The sequence below is a fragment of the Epinephelus fuscoguttatus genome, linkage group LG13, assembly GCF_011397635.1.
Source record: "Epinephelus fuscoguttatus linkage group LG13, E.fuscoguttatus.final_Chr_v1".
Lineage (NCBI taxonomy): Eukaryota > Metazoa > Chordata > Actinopteri > Perciformes > Serranidae > Epinephelus > Epinephelus fuscoguttatus.
The window spans coordinates 43,463,398-43,479,072 of NC_064764.1; the positions used below are offsets into that span (position 1 = coordinate 43,463,398).

At 42.2% G+C, this 15,675-nt stretch overlaps 1 protein-coding gene across 7 annotated transcripts in view; it reads left to right on the forward strand.

Moving 5' to 3' along the window:
* The window catches only part of LOC125899694 (mitogen-activated protein kinase kinase kinase kinase 4-like), a 138,904-nt gene that overhangs the window by 92,637 nt on the left and 30,592 nt on the right, over positions 1–15,675 (forward strand). For 3 of the 7 annotated variants that reach the window (XM_049594160.1, XM_049594162.1, XM_049594163.1), the window contains exons 15-16: positions 915–1,841; positions 5,951–6,106. In XM_049594160.1, coding sequence (XP_049450117.1) covers positions 915–1,841; positions 5,951–6,106 — 1,083 coding nt within the window. Of the gene's footprint in view, positions 1–914; positions 1,842–5,950; positions 6,107–15,271; positions 15,551–15,675 lie in introns of all 7 variants that reach the window. The other 4 variants (XM_049594159.1, XM_049594161.1, XM_049594164.1 and 1 more) reach the window with 3 other exon arrangements.

Here is a 15,675-nt window from a genome sequence, read left to right on the forward strand (position 1 = left end):
GAAAAGAAAAGATCAACAGCCTCGTCATCCTCTGAGTCCTCGTCGTCCTGTCACAGTTTTCAGTCACGCCCCTCGCTGCAGCTCAGACTCGACATCTCATGATGACCCTTCCTGTCATCTGCAGACCGAACCGAAACACCAGAATAAATGTTGGCACTGAACGTTTCTGCAAACCTCAGATGTATTACATCATGTGAACATTGTATGTAACAGAGATGATGAAACTAGCTTAAGGCACAAAAACAACTTGACTCTGTATAAACAATGATCTTTTCTTTCTAAAATACCTGGTTTTGGTTCAACGGTGCGACGGCTTGGTAAAAACAACCACTTATTTCAGCATGATCTCCGCTGGAAATGCAGCCATGTCTCTTCACAAGATCAATCATTAAATAAATCAAATGAAATAAAACACTTTTCTCTGCAGAGTCCTCGTGGAAACAAAGTGATGCGTTGCTGAAAAACAGCGACGACTCGCTAACCAACAACCAGTTTAGTTGTTTGTTGGTGTTGAACGTTGGTCTGCAGTTTGGTAGCCGTCACACCGTTACACCGTCGCACCGTCCCCTCCACCTCCTGATGACAGAGTCAGCTCAGAAATGCTGATATGATACATATGAAAAGTACAAACCAATCAGTGGTTTGAGGAAACGTCCAGTGCCAACATTTCCCTGTGGAGACTGTGTGACCATGAGAGGTGTGTAACATGTGGAACGGTGTTTCTCCTGATAGAAGAACATGTTGTGTCTCTGTCCTAATGCATCTCTCTCCTGAAGCTCGGCTGGACGTCAGACACACAGGTGTGAATGTTTGGAGAGTCCGAGTGTCTGAGGAGTCGTCAGCTCTAAAGAATTAAGTAGTGTCACAGCCTTCTGTCAGAGGTTTTGCTTGAACGTGCTCCTTCCTGTACTCAGGAGTATAAATGGCGGGAGCTGGAGGAGCAGCGTCAGGCCCAGAAGCTTCAGAGACAGCTGCAGCAGGAGCAGGCCTACCTGCTGTCCCTCCAGCAGAACCAGAGCCTGGATCTTAACAGAACAGCCCATCAACAGAGCCCCAAACCCCCACAGAGTCTAGACCAGGACAGGACAAAGCCCTTGCAGAGCCTGGACCAGGACAGGACAAAGCCCTTGCAGAGCCTGGACCAGGACAGGACAAAGCCCTCCCAGAGCCTGGAACAGGACAGGACGAAGCCCCCCAAGAGCCTGGACCAGGACAGGACAAAGCCCCCCCAGAGCCTGGACCAGGACAAGATGAAGTCCCCTCAGAGCCTGGACCAGGACAGGATGAAGTCCCCCCAGAGTCTGGACCAGGACAGGACGAAGTCCCCCCAGAGCCTGGACCAGGACAGGACGAAGTCCCCCCAGAGCCTGGACCAGGACAGGATGAAGTCCCCTCAGAGTCTGGACCAGGACAGGACGAAGCCCCCCCAGAGCCTGGACCAGGACAGGATGAAGTCCCCTCAGAGTCTGGACCAGGACAGGACGAAGCCCCCCCAGAGCCTGGACCAGGACAGGATGAAGTCCCCCCAGAGCCTGGACCAGGACAGGACGAAGCCCCCCCAGAGTCTGGACCAGGCCAGGACGAAGCCCCCCCAGAGCCTGGACCAGGCCAGGACGAAGCCCCCCCAGAGTCTGGACCAGGCCAGGACGAAGCCCCCCCAGAGCCTGGACCAGGACAGGACGAAGCCCCCTCAGAGCTCTGAACCGGACCCAACTAAACTCCCGCAGCATACAGACTCTGAAAAGACGAGTCAGAGTCACAGTCTGAAGAAAACTACACAACCCAGGCTTCCTGTCGCTGAGGTCGAAGGCCCCGCCCCTGACTCTGAGCCAATCAGAGAGGTGAACCTCACAGCGACTGCTGTAGAACGCTTCCTTTGCTTGTGTGTACTCACTCCCGCAGCTTTGGGTGTTCATGTGTTCATGGTGATGGCTCGCTGCTGGTGTGGGGTGTGTGGACGCTTTGTAGACTTTATTAACGTCTCTCTAGCTCTAATCATTTAACAGGTCCATGATGCAGATACAGACCAACAGGCGTCAGACAGTTTTACTGCACTGAAGTCAAAATGGAGCCAAAAATAATATGCAAAGACCTTTTTACAAGATGGTGTAAATAGGTTCATTTTGTCTACTCAAATTAGATTCAGTGTAGAAAGTGTCTTTTTTTCAGACAATGAGTTTTTAAGGAGATGTAGTGTACCTTGACATGTTTTGACTGTCACTGCAGTCTTCTTCAGAAGCGTCATCTGACGTGTGTCATGACGTGTCTTTATCAGCTGATAGTATCCCGGAGGCATGACCAGCCTGGCAAATCGGATTGCCAGGCTGGTCATGCCCCCCGCCGCCCAGTGTTCTTTGGAGGAGAGAGTCCCAGGTGTGTGACAGCATGAAAGCCCCCTCATCCCGGTTGATGGTGTCCTTGGCCCGCCTCCTGATCTCTATGGCCTCCTTGATCCAACGACTGAACTTGTTGCTTTCCGATCCGATGATTTTAGCGTTGTCCCAGTCCATGACAGCGAGCGCATACAGAGGACAATGAGAAAACACAAAATAAACGCAATAGTAAAACCTCACACAAAGCTCCGCCAGCTTTGAGAATCCAATTTGCCAGGCTGGTCACGCCTCCGGGATGCTACCAGCTAATAAAGACACGTCATGACGCACGTCAGATGACGCTTCTGAAGAAGACTGCAGTGACAGTCGAAACACGTCAAGGTAAACTACATCTCCTTAAAAACTCATTGTCTGAAAAAAAGACACTTTCTACACGGGATTTTGACAAGATGTTGATGAATCACTGTGGTTGTTTTCAGATTTGATTCTTAAAGGGACAGTTCAGATATTTTGACGTGAGGCTGTGTGACGTATTTATCCACAGTCAGTGTGTTGCCTACAGGTGATGGTGATCAGCAGGCAGGAGCTCCACCATGAAAGCTAATCGATGTTCTTCTGCAGACGGGCTCAGCAGCAAAACATATTTTAACCACTCAAAAATATCAACATCACTCTAAGTGTACACTATATTTAGAATATTATCACTGCTTTATATTTCCATCTCTGATGCGTCCAATGTGGAGGCTGTTAACGCTTTAGTTCCCATCTCTGCTCCCGTCACAGTCACCAGACTCCATTCATAAAAACGGTGATTTACAGGAGCTGCTGGTCGACTGCTGCCTCCATCAGTAAGTCAGTTTGTGTCACTGTGTGACTTTGATGAATCTGAATTAACCCTTTAAAACATGAAAGTCACACAATGACACAAACACACTAACTGATGGAGGCAGCAGTCGACCAGCAGCTTCTGAGCTCACTGATGTTAAATCACTGTTTATCTCAGTGGAGTCTGGTTTTAAAAGCAAGCGATCTAACAGCTTCAGTTCCCTGTCTGACAATCTCTGTCTGACTTTGAGGTGAAGTGGTGAAAATATTCTACATATGGTGCACACTCAGACTGATGCTGATATTTTTAAGTGGTTAAAACACATTTCGTCACTGCCCACAGCGGCACGTTGATCATCTCCTGTTTCTGAACTGTTGCTAGTTTAAACTGAAGGTGTGTCGAACGACATCTGCTGCTGGTAATAAACTGACAAAGGATATGTTGGTCATCAAACTAATCTTTAACAGATCCAAACTGTCTCTTTAAGTCGGGTACTTGAGTTTGAGAGCTGAAGTCAACAGGCACTTGAGGAACAGCTCAGTAAACGTATTCAAACTGCTCCACGAGAGTTTAATTAGATATCTGAGCAGCATATTAAGATTACTGAAATCACTGTGCTGTCACAGCTGAGCTCTGAATGTGACCTTTACTTCTCAACGGATTTATCTCTTTAATTCTCTTAATTGATTTAATCCTATCAGTCAATTAGTAGAAATATCAGATGCGTTGGGGGTTATTGGCCGCTGCTTCAGATTCCTCTGATAATAGTCTGAGAAACAAAGACAGACTTTTAATAAAGGATTTAACAAATAAGTGATTGTTAAATGAATCTAAGGACAAATGTTTCCTGAGCTCTTATATTTTCAGTTAAAAGATGAATACGTACCATAACCGTCATGACTGAATCTGTTTTAAGATCCTTTGTGTTTTCAGAGTAGATAATCATGACATGTTTTTATTCAGTAACTGTTGAAGTCTGAGAGTTTTTGACTTCATGTTCAGAGTCCTCGTTTTCTGTCCGTCTAAAATGGCTGCTTGTCCTTCCTGGGATTCTTTTAGAAAACGCTCTCTGACATCATCGCAGAGTTCGCTGTTACCTGAGCAGCTCCTCCTCCTCCTCCTCCTCCTCTTGAGCGAGGGCATGGCTGCTCCTATAATTAACCTCCGTGTTGTCTTTGCCACCATATTAATGAAGTTACTGTAATAATGAGCCACCTCATTAGTCCTCAGTGTGACTTCCTGTCTCTCGTTTTGGCATCCTACTGTTGCAGTTTACTGCCTGGTGGCGAATCAGAAGGAGAGACACAAACCAAGTGAACACTGAAATGCTGCTGTTTTTTTTTTTGTGTGCAGAAACGAGTCAGGTTTTTATTTCAATGAGCGACACAAGAACAGCTGGACGATCTTATCTGAACTCTTTCAGGTGATTCAGTCGACAGACTTCAGTAACAGTGACTGTGAACAGCAGCTGTTTGTCACCTTCAGTAAGATCAGACACACTGAAACAATAATCCTGCGTTTTATTTTATTCATCATTCCTGTCAGTCAAAATATTTTAATCACTAACTTCACTGCTGAGATCTGATCCAGTTGGTACGATAACACTCGGAAAGTCTAGAAAACACAACTAAATCATTTTATCCTGATTCAAGTTAGCAGAGCGCCAAACAGGAAGTCGGGCGGCAGAAGTCTCAAGCGCACCTGCTCTGTGGGTTTATGATGCAGAGGCAGCACCGATCACCTGGGTGATTTCATATGTGACATTAAAATTGAAATTCTTTATTAGGAATGCTAACAGAGACAGCGTCTAGCGGTAAGGTTAGCTCCACCCTCTCCTCCAAATGTGGTCATGTCTGGCTCCAAAAATCAAAGATGGTGACAGACACAATGCCAAAGACAAGGCTTCAGAACTTCCACAAAGCAGTGTGTGACGTCATGATGGCACCGCACGCTATTTCATACAGTGTGAGGTCGTAACTGTCGTCACAGTTCACACACTGACTCACTGGATCAAACTGAAGCTGACAAACTCAACGTAGCTGTGAAAAGAGAGATTTATTATAAAGGTAAAGAGAATCATCCGAATGACGTCGTCGTGCTGATGTCGCTGTGTTTCTAGATCTCAACAGAGATGATGATCTCGTATAAACTGAACATACATGTGTCATTCACAGCTCAAGAATCTGATTCTGCAGCTGGTTAGGATGAACTCTTCTCAGCTGAACGATGACTTTAAAACAAAGGAAATCGATGTTGATGCTGAGAGTTTTGTATCTGTCTCTCAGTGGACGTCTCGTTAAGGAGCAGTCACTTTCAGATTAAGACTGTGTTAACATGTTTTACAGAACAAATGAGATCGTGCTTCAGATTAACTTTGACATTTGAGAGTAAAAACCAACCCTCAGTTGTTTGTGTGAATCGGTGTCCTGGACCTCGCTGTGTGTCCTAACCTCTCTGTTTTTCTCTCCACATGAAAAATGCATGACACTGTGTGCTGGTCGTGGTGTCGTTGTCCTACTAGCAGGGATGTGGGAATACTGTGGCAACAACAACGCTGCTGCCCTTCAGGAAGTGCTGTGTTGTTCCTGCCTGTATCAGCTGATGACTTTCTGATGTGCTTGTAGTACCAAATGTTTCTGCTCTGCGGCGGTAAACTAACGAACCGTAGCACCTAACGGCTTCTGTCCACTTCCTGTCATGTTTACATCCTCACACACTTCGACCTGGACTCTCAAACCGCTGCTAACGCTGCTGCCCTCCATTTGTGTGTGTGTGTGTCTGTCCTCCTCAGGCTGACGAGCGATACCGGAAGAACATCCAAGGTTCTCCTCAGGCAGCTCAGACCAAACCACAGCAGCCTCCGGTGCCACCGCGCTCTGAGTCCTCCTATCCCAACGGGAACTCGGCGTCTGAAGCGCCCGCCATGCACCGGCCTGTGGAACCACAGGTAACCATGATGTCTTTAAGCTCCTCCCCCCTCACCTTTAGTTATTCCATCCTCACTCTCACAGCTCTTTTCCACAGGCTGCATTTTGAGTCCGAGTCAGCTGGGTCGTTTGGCGCTAGTTACAGTCAGCTGGTGTTTTTCTGTCGCAGGATGTAGGTGAGGTGTCAAGAGACTGACGTGACTGAAACATACATGGAGTCATGTGACCTGTCTGTGTGTCACATGATGTCTGACTTGCTGTTCAGACTCTGGTCTGACAAACAGTGATCATGACTGTCTCTTCTCCCACAGTTTAAATTGCAGTGATTCGATTTTTGTTTTTATTTCAAACATTTCTGTTTGTGGCTTCAAATTAAAAGTTCTCTGCTGACAGGATGTCGTTAAGAAGTTACAGGAAGTGTTGACGTCATGCTGAGGGTAAAGGCTGAATCTGATATTTTTTTATTGGATCAGTTTATGATGTACCAGTTTGAAGACTGGAGACAGATGATGCTGACAGAAGCGATGTGATGCCTCCCGTTCATCTGAGGACGAGAAGCTTCAGGAGACAACGTCCAGTATTTCTGATAGAAGAGGATATCCTGGCCAACACTTCCTTCTCAGTCATTTCAGCTGATCTACAGAAACTAATACACACCTAATATACACATATATATATATGTGTATATATATATATATATATATATATGTCTTCATGTCTGAACTCGACCTGAGCCCGACGCAGTTAGTGTCAAGTCACTGATGTCACCCTATAGTTGTTACCATAGTAACACCTATACTGTGATTACACGGGTAATATTGTGATATTTAAATTTAATTCTTGGTGAATATCAAGTCTTCAGTCCAACAGTCGTGGTTTATTTGAAGTTATCGTGGAGGAAAGTGAGAGCATCCAGCACTGATTTTTTCAGCACTGATTTTTTCAGCACTGATTTCTTCAGCTCTGATTTCTGCAGCACCGTCCTCCGTCGTATGATCGTTCTTCCAGGAATGCTTAAGTTATGGTGGCTGCTGCTGTAAAGGCCTGAATGTCCCGAGCACATACATCAAGTTTTGGGTAACGTCAGGTGATGACATACTGTGTGTGACATCCTCCATCATTAGCAAGCTAACGTTAACGTACATGAATTTTACCACCTGAAACATGTTGTGTTCATGTGTTGTCACATGAACAACAAACCCCAGCACAGACTGAACCTGACCTGCAGATATTTATCTGAGGGTCCTGTTGGGTCCTGCTGGGCTTGGGTCGGGTCCCCACTCTATTCTGAAATCGGCCAATGATTGTGCCTCTTTACATGGACTCATATCTGCTGCTCACACGTGATTGGTCACGACTCCGACTACAAACTAGAACATGTCTGATCCTAAAATCTTGTCTCGTTGCCGACAGAGTCTGCGTACACATGCAGAGATTATCTTTACTGTGCCAGCATCATGGGCTCTGAACAGGAAGTGATGTCAGTGAGGGTACATTCACATGATGATTTGGTGGTTATGAAACAGTGTAGTGTGATTGGTATATGGTAATATTGTTTTTTTTCTGTCAAAATCAGCAGCTGAAATTTCGTTGACTGAGACGAGGACAGTAAAGTGCTGTTGAAGCTGGAGGTCGGCAGGCTGGGACGTGCACGTGCATGTGCACGCTGTGTCAGTTTCCTGTTTGGTTGTAAACTTGACCTGATTTTTTCGGTGTGAAGGAGCCAGATTAGATTTGGTTTAGAGGGTGATGTCGGCCTCATGCTGCTGGAGTGTGGAGGCTTATTTCCATTTTCAGGACAGTGGATGGATTTACGGTGCCGCCGTTCATTTGGCAGCTTTAACTGCGTGGTGTCAAGGGAACTGAAAACCTCGGATCTCCGATATGCCAGTTTATGTGGGATGTTTGCTCGTAGCTTCACCTTCATGTGGCAGTAGCTCCTGTTTCCATGGACTCTGAATGCAGCCTGTGTATTTTATATCTTTTCCTGTTTCTCACACAAGTTATCTCTTTCAGGTCCTTCAGCCTTTGCTCTCATTAGTATATATTTTTATTAATGTGAGATGTGTTCAGTAGTTGAGCTGCTTTTCTGTTTCCTCCTCCCTGGATTTTGTCTTTAGCTCCACTCCTTCCTCTGGATGATGGATCCAACTCTCTGCTGTTGTTGAACTTCTTCAGACTCTTTTCAACTTCAGGGTTGTCATCAATTCTATTTCAGTTTGCTCATGTTATTGTGTAGCTGCATTAAAATCTTCAAACTAATGACAGAATTAAGACAGAAGAGCGTTTTTATGACAACCCAAAGCCCAGTGGTTGTTTGTGAAAGTTTATTTTTTATCATCCTAAAAGAAATCTCAACTTTTTGTGGAATGAAAAAGAAACGATAACAACCCTGATTACATATTCTTCTCCCATGATTAACTCTTTGATTGACAGGTCGTCCTCCCACTCCACACAGCAAACAAAAGCACTTTCACCAGATGTGTAATTATTTCAGTCACTTCTTTTCTGCAGTGTGTGCGTGTGTGTGTGTGTGTGTGTGTGTGTGTGTGAGAACATGGGAATGTTTGTTTGGTGGTATGTCTCTGCTGCACATACTGTACCTCCTCATTGTGTGCTGGTGATTAAAAACATCCATAATTCATGGGCACCCAGTTTTGCAGCAGGGTGACTCAGACAGCGTTAGTCATCTTCCCAGTGAAGGATTCAACCCACTTAGCATGAATAATCACAGTTCATTCAAGTCAATCTGTTTTGAATATGTCACACAGATTAAATTATATAAAGACGATGCTGTAACTTTGTAAAAGAGGCTGATGATGTAACTCGTTGCTGCCTTAATAAGCATTGGGATTAATCAGTTTTCTCTAATTAGCTGCGAGTCATCAGACTCAGTTGTGGTTGTTGTGTTTGAACATGTACATTCTTCAGTGTGTGCTGGATCAAAGATGTGAAACCTTATCTTAAAGTGCTGGACCCAGTCTGCGGCCCATAAACTAAATTGCGTGTTGCAGGAGACATTTCAGTTGTGTTTAAATGAAGCAGATATGTTGGTTATCCTACAAGTTTTCATCTGATGTGACATGTCTGTGGGTGACGTCTGGTGACAGTTACACAACTAAAACTGTGGTTAAAGGTGGAGTCTGTATTAAACAGCATATCATTAAAAATGTCAAAAAAAAAAAAAATACTATATGTCATTAAACAATTAACAAAGAAGTCATAGTAAAGTATGTCAATAAAAATGTCATGAAAAGTATTAATTCATTGAAATATATTAAAATAAAAATATTCATTCATCATAGCAAAGTCTGTCAAAAACAGTAATGGTATCGTGTGTCACAAAATGATTTTTTTTACAAAGGAAAGTCATACAAAATTCATTGTAAAATGACAAAAAAGATCACAGTATAGTACTTCAAAAAAGGTTGTAATGAAGTATGTAAAAAATTCATACGATAGTATGTCATCCAAAATCATGAAAAAGGTCACAGTATAGTATGTCGTCCAAAATCATGAAAAAAGTCATAGTATAGCATGTCGTCCAAAGTCATGAAAAAAAGTCATAGTATAGCATGTCGTCATAAAATCATGGAAGAAAGTCATAGTATAGCATGTCGTCCAAAATCATGAAAAAAGTCATAGTATAGCATGTCGTCCAAAGTCATGAAAAAAAGTCATAGTATAGCATGTCGTCATAAAATCATGGAAGAAAGTCATAGTATAGCATGTCGTCCAAAATCATGAAAAAAAAAGTCATCGTATAACATGTGATCCAAATTCATGAAAAAAAGTCATAGTATAGCATGTGGTCCAAAATCATGAAAAAAAGTCATAGTATAGCATGTCGTCCAAAGTCATGAAAAGAAGTCATAGTATAGTATGTTGTCATCCAAAATCATGAGAAAAAGTCATAGTATAGTATGTTGTCATCCAAAATCATGAGAAAAAGTCATAGTATAGTATGTCGTCCAAAATCATGAGAAAAAGTCATAGTATAGTATGTCGTTCAAAATCATGAGAAAAAGTCATAGTATAGCATGTCGTCCAAAATCATGAAGAAACGTCATAGTATAGTATGTCGTCCATAACCATGAAAAAAGTCATAGTATAGCATGTTGTCCAAAATCATGAGAAAAAGTCATAGTATAGTATGTCGTTCAAAATCATGAGAAAAAGTCATAGTATAGCATGTCGTCCAAAATCTGGACAAAAAGTCATAGTATAGCATGTCGTCCAAAATAGCATGTAATCCAAAATCATGAGAAAAAGTCATAGTATAGTATGTCGTTCAAAATCATGAGAAAAAGTCATAGTATAGCATGTCGTCCAAAGTCATGAAAAAAAGTCATAGTATAGCATGTCGTCATAAAATCATGGAAGAAAGTCATAGTATAGCATGTCGTCATAAAATCATGGAAGAAAGTCATAGTATAGCATGTCGTCCAAAGTCATGAAAAAAAGTCATAGTATAGCATGTCGTCCAAAATCATGAAAAAAGTCATAGTATAGCATGTCGTCCAAAGTCATGAAAAAAAGTCATAGTATAGCATGTCGTCCAAAATCATGAAAAAAAAAGTCATCGTATAACATGTGATCCAAATTCATGAAAAAAAGTCATAGTATAGCATGTGGTCCAAAATCATGAAAAAAAGTCATAGTATAGCATGTCGTCCAAAGTCATGAAAAGAAGTCATAGTATAGTATGTTGTCATCCAAAATCATGAGAAAAAGTCATAGTATAGTATGTCGTTCAAAATCATGAGAAAAAGTCATAGTATAGTATGTTGTCATCCAAAATCATGAGAAAAAGTCATAGTATAGTATGTCGTCCAAAATCATGAGAAAAAGTCATAGTATAGTATGTCGTTCAAAATCATGAGAAAAAGTCATAGTATAGCATGTCGTCCAAAATCATGAAAAAACGTCATAGTATAGCATGTCGTCCATAATCATGAAAAAACGTCATAGTATAGCATGTTGTCCAAAGTCATGAAAGAAAGTCATAGTCTAGCATGTGGTCCAAAATCATGAAAAAACGTCATAGCATAGCATGTCGTCCAAAGTCATGAAAGAAAGTCATAGTATAGCATGTCGTCCATAATCATGAAAAAACGTCATAGTATAGCATGTTGTCCAAAGTCATGAAAGAAAGTCATAGTCTAGCATGTGGTCCAAAATCATGAAAAAAGTCATAGTATAGCATGTCGTCCAAAGTCATGAAAGAAAGTCATAGTTTAGCATGTCGTCCAAAATCATGAAAGAAAGTCATAGTTTAGCATGTCGTCCAAAATCATGAAAAAACGTCATAGTATAGTATGTCGTCCAAAATCTTGAAAAAAAGTCATAGTATAGCATGTCGTTCAAAATCCTGACAAATAGTCATAGTCTAGCATGTTGTCTAAAATCATGACAAAAGTCATAGTATAGTATGTCGTCCAAAGTCATGAAAGAAAGTCATAGTTTAGCATGTCGTCCAAAATCATGAAAAAACATCATAGTATAGCATGTCGTCCAAAATCATGACAAAAAGTCATAGTATAGCATGTCGTTCAAAATCCTGACAAATAGTCATAGTCTAGCATGTTGTCTAAAATCATGACAAAAAGTCATAGTATAGTATGTCGAAAAGAATCATCAAAGGAGTCGTCATATCGTATGACCAATACAAATCAATAAAAAAGTTGTTATGTATGTTATTTAAACCTTTCTAAAATATATATATATATTTTGTTGTTGAAAAATCTGGTCAAAAGTCAGTCATAGTATTGTATGTCATTTATTGTACCTGTAGGTGAGGATGACAGGTTACAGTCTGAAGTCCGAGTTTTAGGCTGAGTTTAATGAGAAGTATTCAGACTCCATCTTGAACGTCAGAGGAACATCCTGGATGAGGTGACAGATGACAGGATGTGGATGGTTGTGTCATAGTCACAGTCTTACTTACCTGAGCCATGAATGTGTGCATGTTGTATGACCTGTATGTGCTTCCGCCTTGACAAACAGTGTGTTTGCATGTCAGCACGTGTTCATGCTTTAATCCAGATCATCTTCATGCTTGTTCCTGGTGAAGCTGAATCCCTCTGAGGCTGGAAACTGCTGAGACTCAACAGTCCAGCTTCACTTAGTGTTGACCCAATGAACAGAAAATACTGGATCAAGGACTGAATTTAAAGCAGGAAATATACAGAGACCTCTCTTCCATGTTTTGATTTAAAAAATAACTCATTTGGAGGCCTTAGATTGTCCTGAGGTTACATGTTTCTGGTGAAATGAAACATGTCAACAGTCGAAATGATTTTGAAGAGATGAATCTTTTCTTCTCTAAGTGATACTGAAAAGATGTTGAAGTCTTAAATTTAAGTGGCTCCTTATTATCAGTGATTTATATTCTATACGCTGAACATGCAACAAGTTGAAAATGACAGACAGGAAACAGATAATTCCCCAAAGGAAATAAAGATGATTATTTTTGATCATATTATTTATTTAGCTCCAGTAAGTCACCAATCAGTCTCATGATGTTCTCAGCTTCACCTCTCCATTCACTGCCTGTGCTTTCTGTTGTTACTGGCTTTTAATATTCATGTGTTTCTTTCATAAATCAAAGTATAACATTAAACCTTGTGTTGCTCAGGCTGCCAAATCAAGTCATTAACATAAAGGAAGTAAACCTGCAACAGGTGTGGCCTCAGTGACAATATGTGTGTACTTTGATTTTGAAAGTGTCTGTTCTCTCATCGTACTCTAAAAACATGGGATGTTTAGGGGCCTCGACTTGGAGCCATACACTGTGTGCCAATGGCCCCTCTGTGGCAGTATACCTCAAACTAATAATTCAGATGAACCTCGGTCCTTGTGTTCAGAGCCAGCTCCTCTCAGACGTGCGCGTCTTCTATCTGAATGACTCTGAGTCACTTCTACATAAACGTCACAACGGCAGCCTGAGTGACCTGCAGCGTTTCCACCTCCGTCACCTTCAGCATGGAGCAGGCTGTCAGATTAACATAAAGCTAGCAGCAGCAGCAGCGGGAGGTTAAACGTGCAGAGAGATTAAATGTATGTCTTGTTCCTTCTGTAAGAAATCTATCACTGAGCTATAATGTCTACATTTTGCTCCACACCACCTGCAGCGCTGATATTTATTAACATCCAGAAAAAACACTTTAGATTCATGTCAGAAAACAGGAATCAGACCCAACGCCATGTCTTATCATTCCATGTTGGAGCGGATGTTATAAAACAGGAAGCATAATTCACTCTCTAAATAAATAAATAAATAAATAATCTGTGAGAACATAATTAATTAAGACTTAAATGACAAGTTTTAAACCCATCACTGATGCAGCAGTGAAAAGTTCCTCTCCTTTCCTCTCTCCTGTCTTTAATTTTTAGGCCTGTCACAATTAAAATAAAACACAAGAAGCTTGTGCTCTAGAGAAAGGATCAACATTCAGTGAAAAACCTAAGCCCTATGATAAGCAAATATGGCAAGGCTTAACTATACAAACCAATGAGCAGTGATAACTAACATGTCTTTGGGGTCATCGGGTGGGAACCTCCTTTCACCAGTGTTTCGTCTAGTTGGTCCCACGACACCTCCAGGAGGCTAGACAGTGATCTCTGGCGTCCCAGAGACACTCCCCTAATGCCAGGTCTCACTGCTCCCCACACCAACCCAATAACCTCCTTTACCTTACTTACGCATGGCTTTCTCAGCCCAAACAGCACTGCCATCTTCAACCAAACCCAGGCTCCGTACATGCGAGCCTAATTGCATCATCGTCTTATCATACAATGTCTGGACATGTTGTCTTACTGACACGTGTGTTTGTTTATGTGAGAATGTCACTGACATGAATCGGAATCAGAATCAGAAATACTTTATTGATCCCCGAGGGGAAATTATTTATGTTACAGGTGCTCTTTGCAAGAGAGGAAAGATACGTGAAAATATAAGAAATTTAAACAATAGTATTAACAAATTTATAGTTAAATAAACAGGAAATATTAACAAACATAAATGTAAATAAATATATATATACATATATATATATATATAGTAAACTGAACAAGATTATTTACACAAACAGAATATATATAGTCAGGGTGAATGGGGTTATTGCACAAGTTAGATTAAATTACTGCAGTGTGTGAAATAGTCTCAGGGCCACTCAGAGGGAGGAGTTGTACAGTTTGATGGCCACAGGCAGGAATGATTTCCTGTGGCGCTCAGTGGTACATCTTGGTGGTATGAGTCTCCCACTGAAAGTACTCTTGTGCCTGACCAGCACATGGTGGAGTGGGTGTGAGACATTGTCCAAGATAGTTCGTAGCTTAGACAGCATCCTCCTCTCTGACACCACCATCAGAGAGTCACACTCCGAACATGATGCCAGAATCAACAGCCAGACTGTTTTCAGACTTGGACACCAAAGTCGGAATATTCTTAAGAATTTAAAGTTCATTACTTCTTGAAAAGTGAACCTGTCTTAATATTCTGTTATCTTTATATCAGCCGGATAGAAAGGTCTCAAAATGACAATCATGTCGTTCAGTGCAGTTATTTTAGAGACAAATTAACGTCCAACTAAAGTAGTTATGTTGACTTTCTACACACTGCTGGCTCCGCCCCCTTTTGTTCACCTGCTGCCAAATATCACACAAACATTTCTGTAACAGTCGTCGTGTCTGAATGAACAGACTTTTATCAGTGACACAAAGTCTTCACACGAACAGATGGACAAGATTCAAAATAGCTTTATTCATCCTGAGCGCAGTTTGTCTGCGACACCTCAAAGAAACAAACGTAAAGGTCATTAAATACATGAAACGCCTCCCATCATGTCACACCCTCCTCCTCATGTCCTGAGTTCAGGAGATTCACTGACGGAGGCATGAAGGAGTTTTTATACATGTCCAGGTGTCACCTCCTATATTTAACCCTGTAGCTTCGACCTGATGGAAACATTTGTATGCAGTAATTAAACGTACTCCATGTCTGACAAGGGGCTGGTATCAAATCTTCCTGAAGACTTTCACAGAGGTGTTCCTCAGGGAGCAGTTGTCGGCTCCTGTATGGCTCCAGGTGGATGAACCCGTAAAGATGTCTCAGTCTTTGTTAGAGTGCGCTGCATGCAGACTGACCCGTCCTCCCCGTCTGTGTCTCTGTTGTCCGTATTAAGGTCCGTTCCCACCTGGCTGCTTTAAAGAGCAGCTTCAGCGTGACCTCATCAAACTCCACCGTTACCACGCCGCCCGCTGTGTCGCGGTCGCACTCCTTCAGTGAACCGCTCGCCCCTAGCTTTGAAAACCTTCACCTTCGCCAGGAACCCCACCATCACCCTCCATCTTCTTCACCATCCTCCTCATCATCAACGCCTGCACGCACTGACCCACAACAACATTCTCAGCATAGGCCCTTGCCGCATGAAGCGTCTCCCTCAGAGGAGGCCCCGCCCAGGGTAAGGACAGGAGTGTAGTCTGCAGCAGTAGTTGACCTGAGATCAGACCATCATCATGCTCAGCTGCTCATTGATTCTTCATCCTGTCACTGATTCAGTGATTAGATTTTATTTCCTGTTTGTAG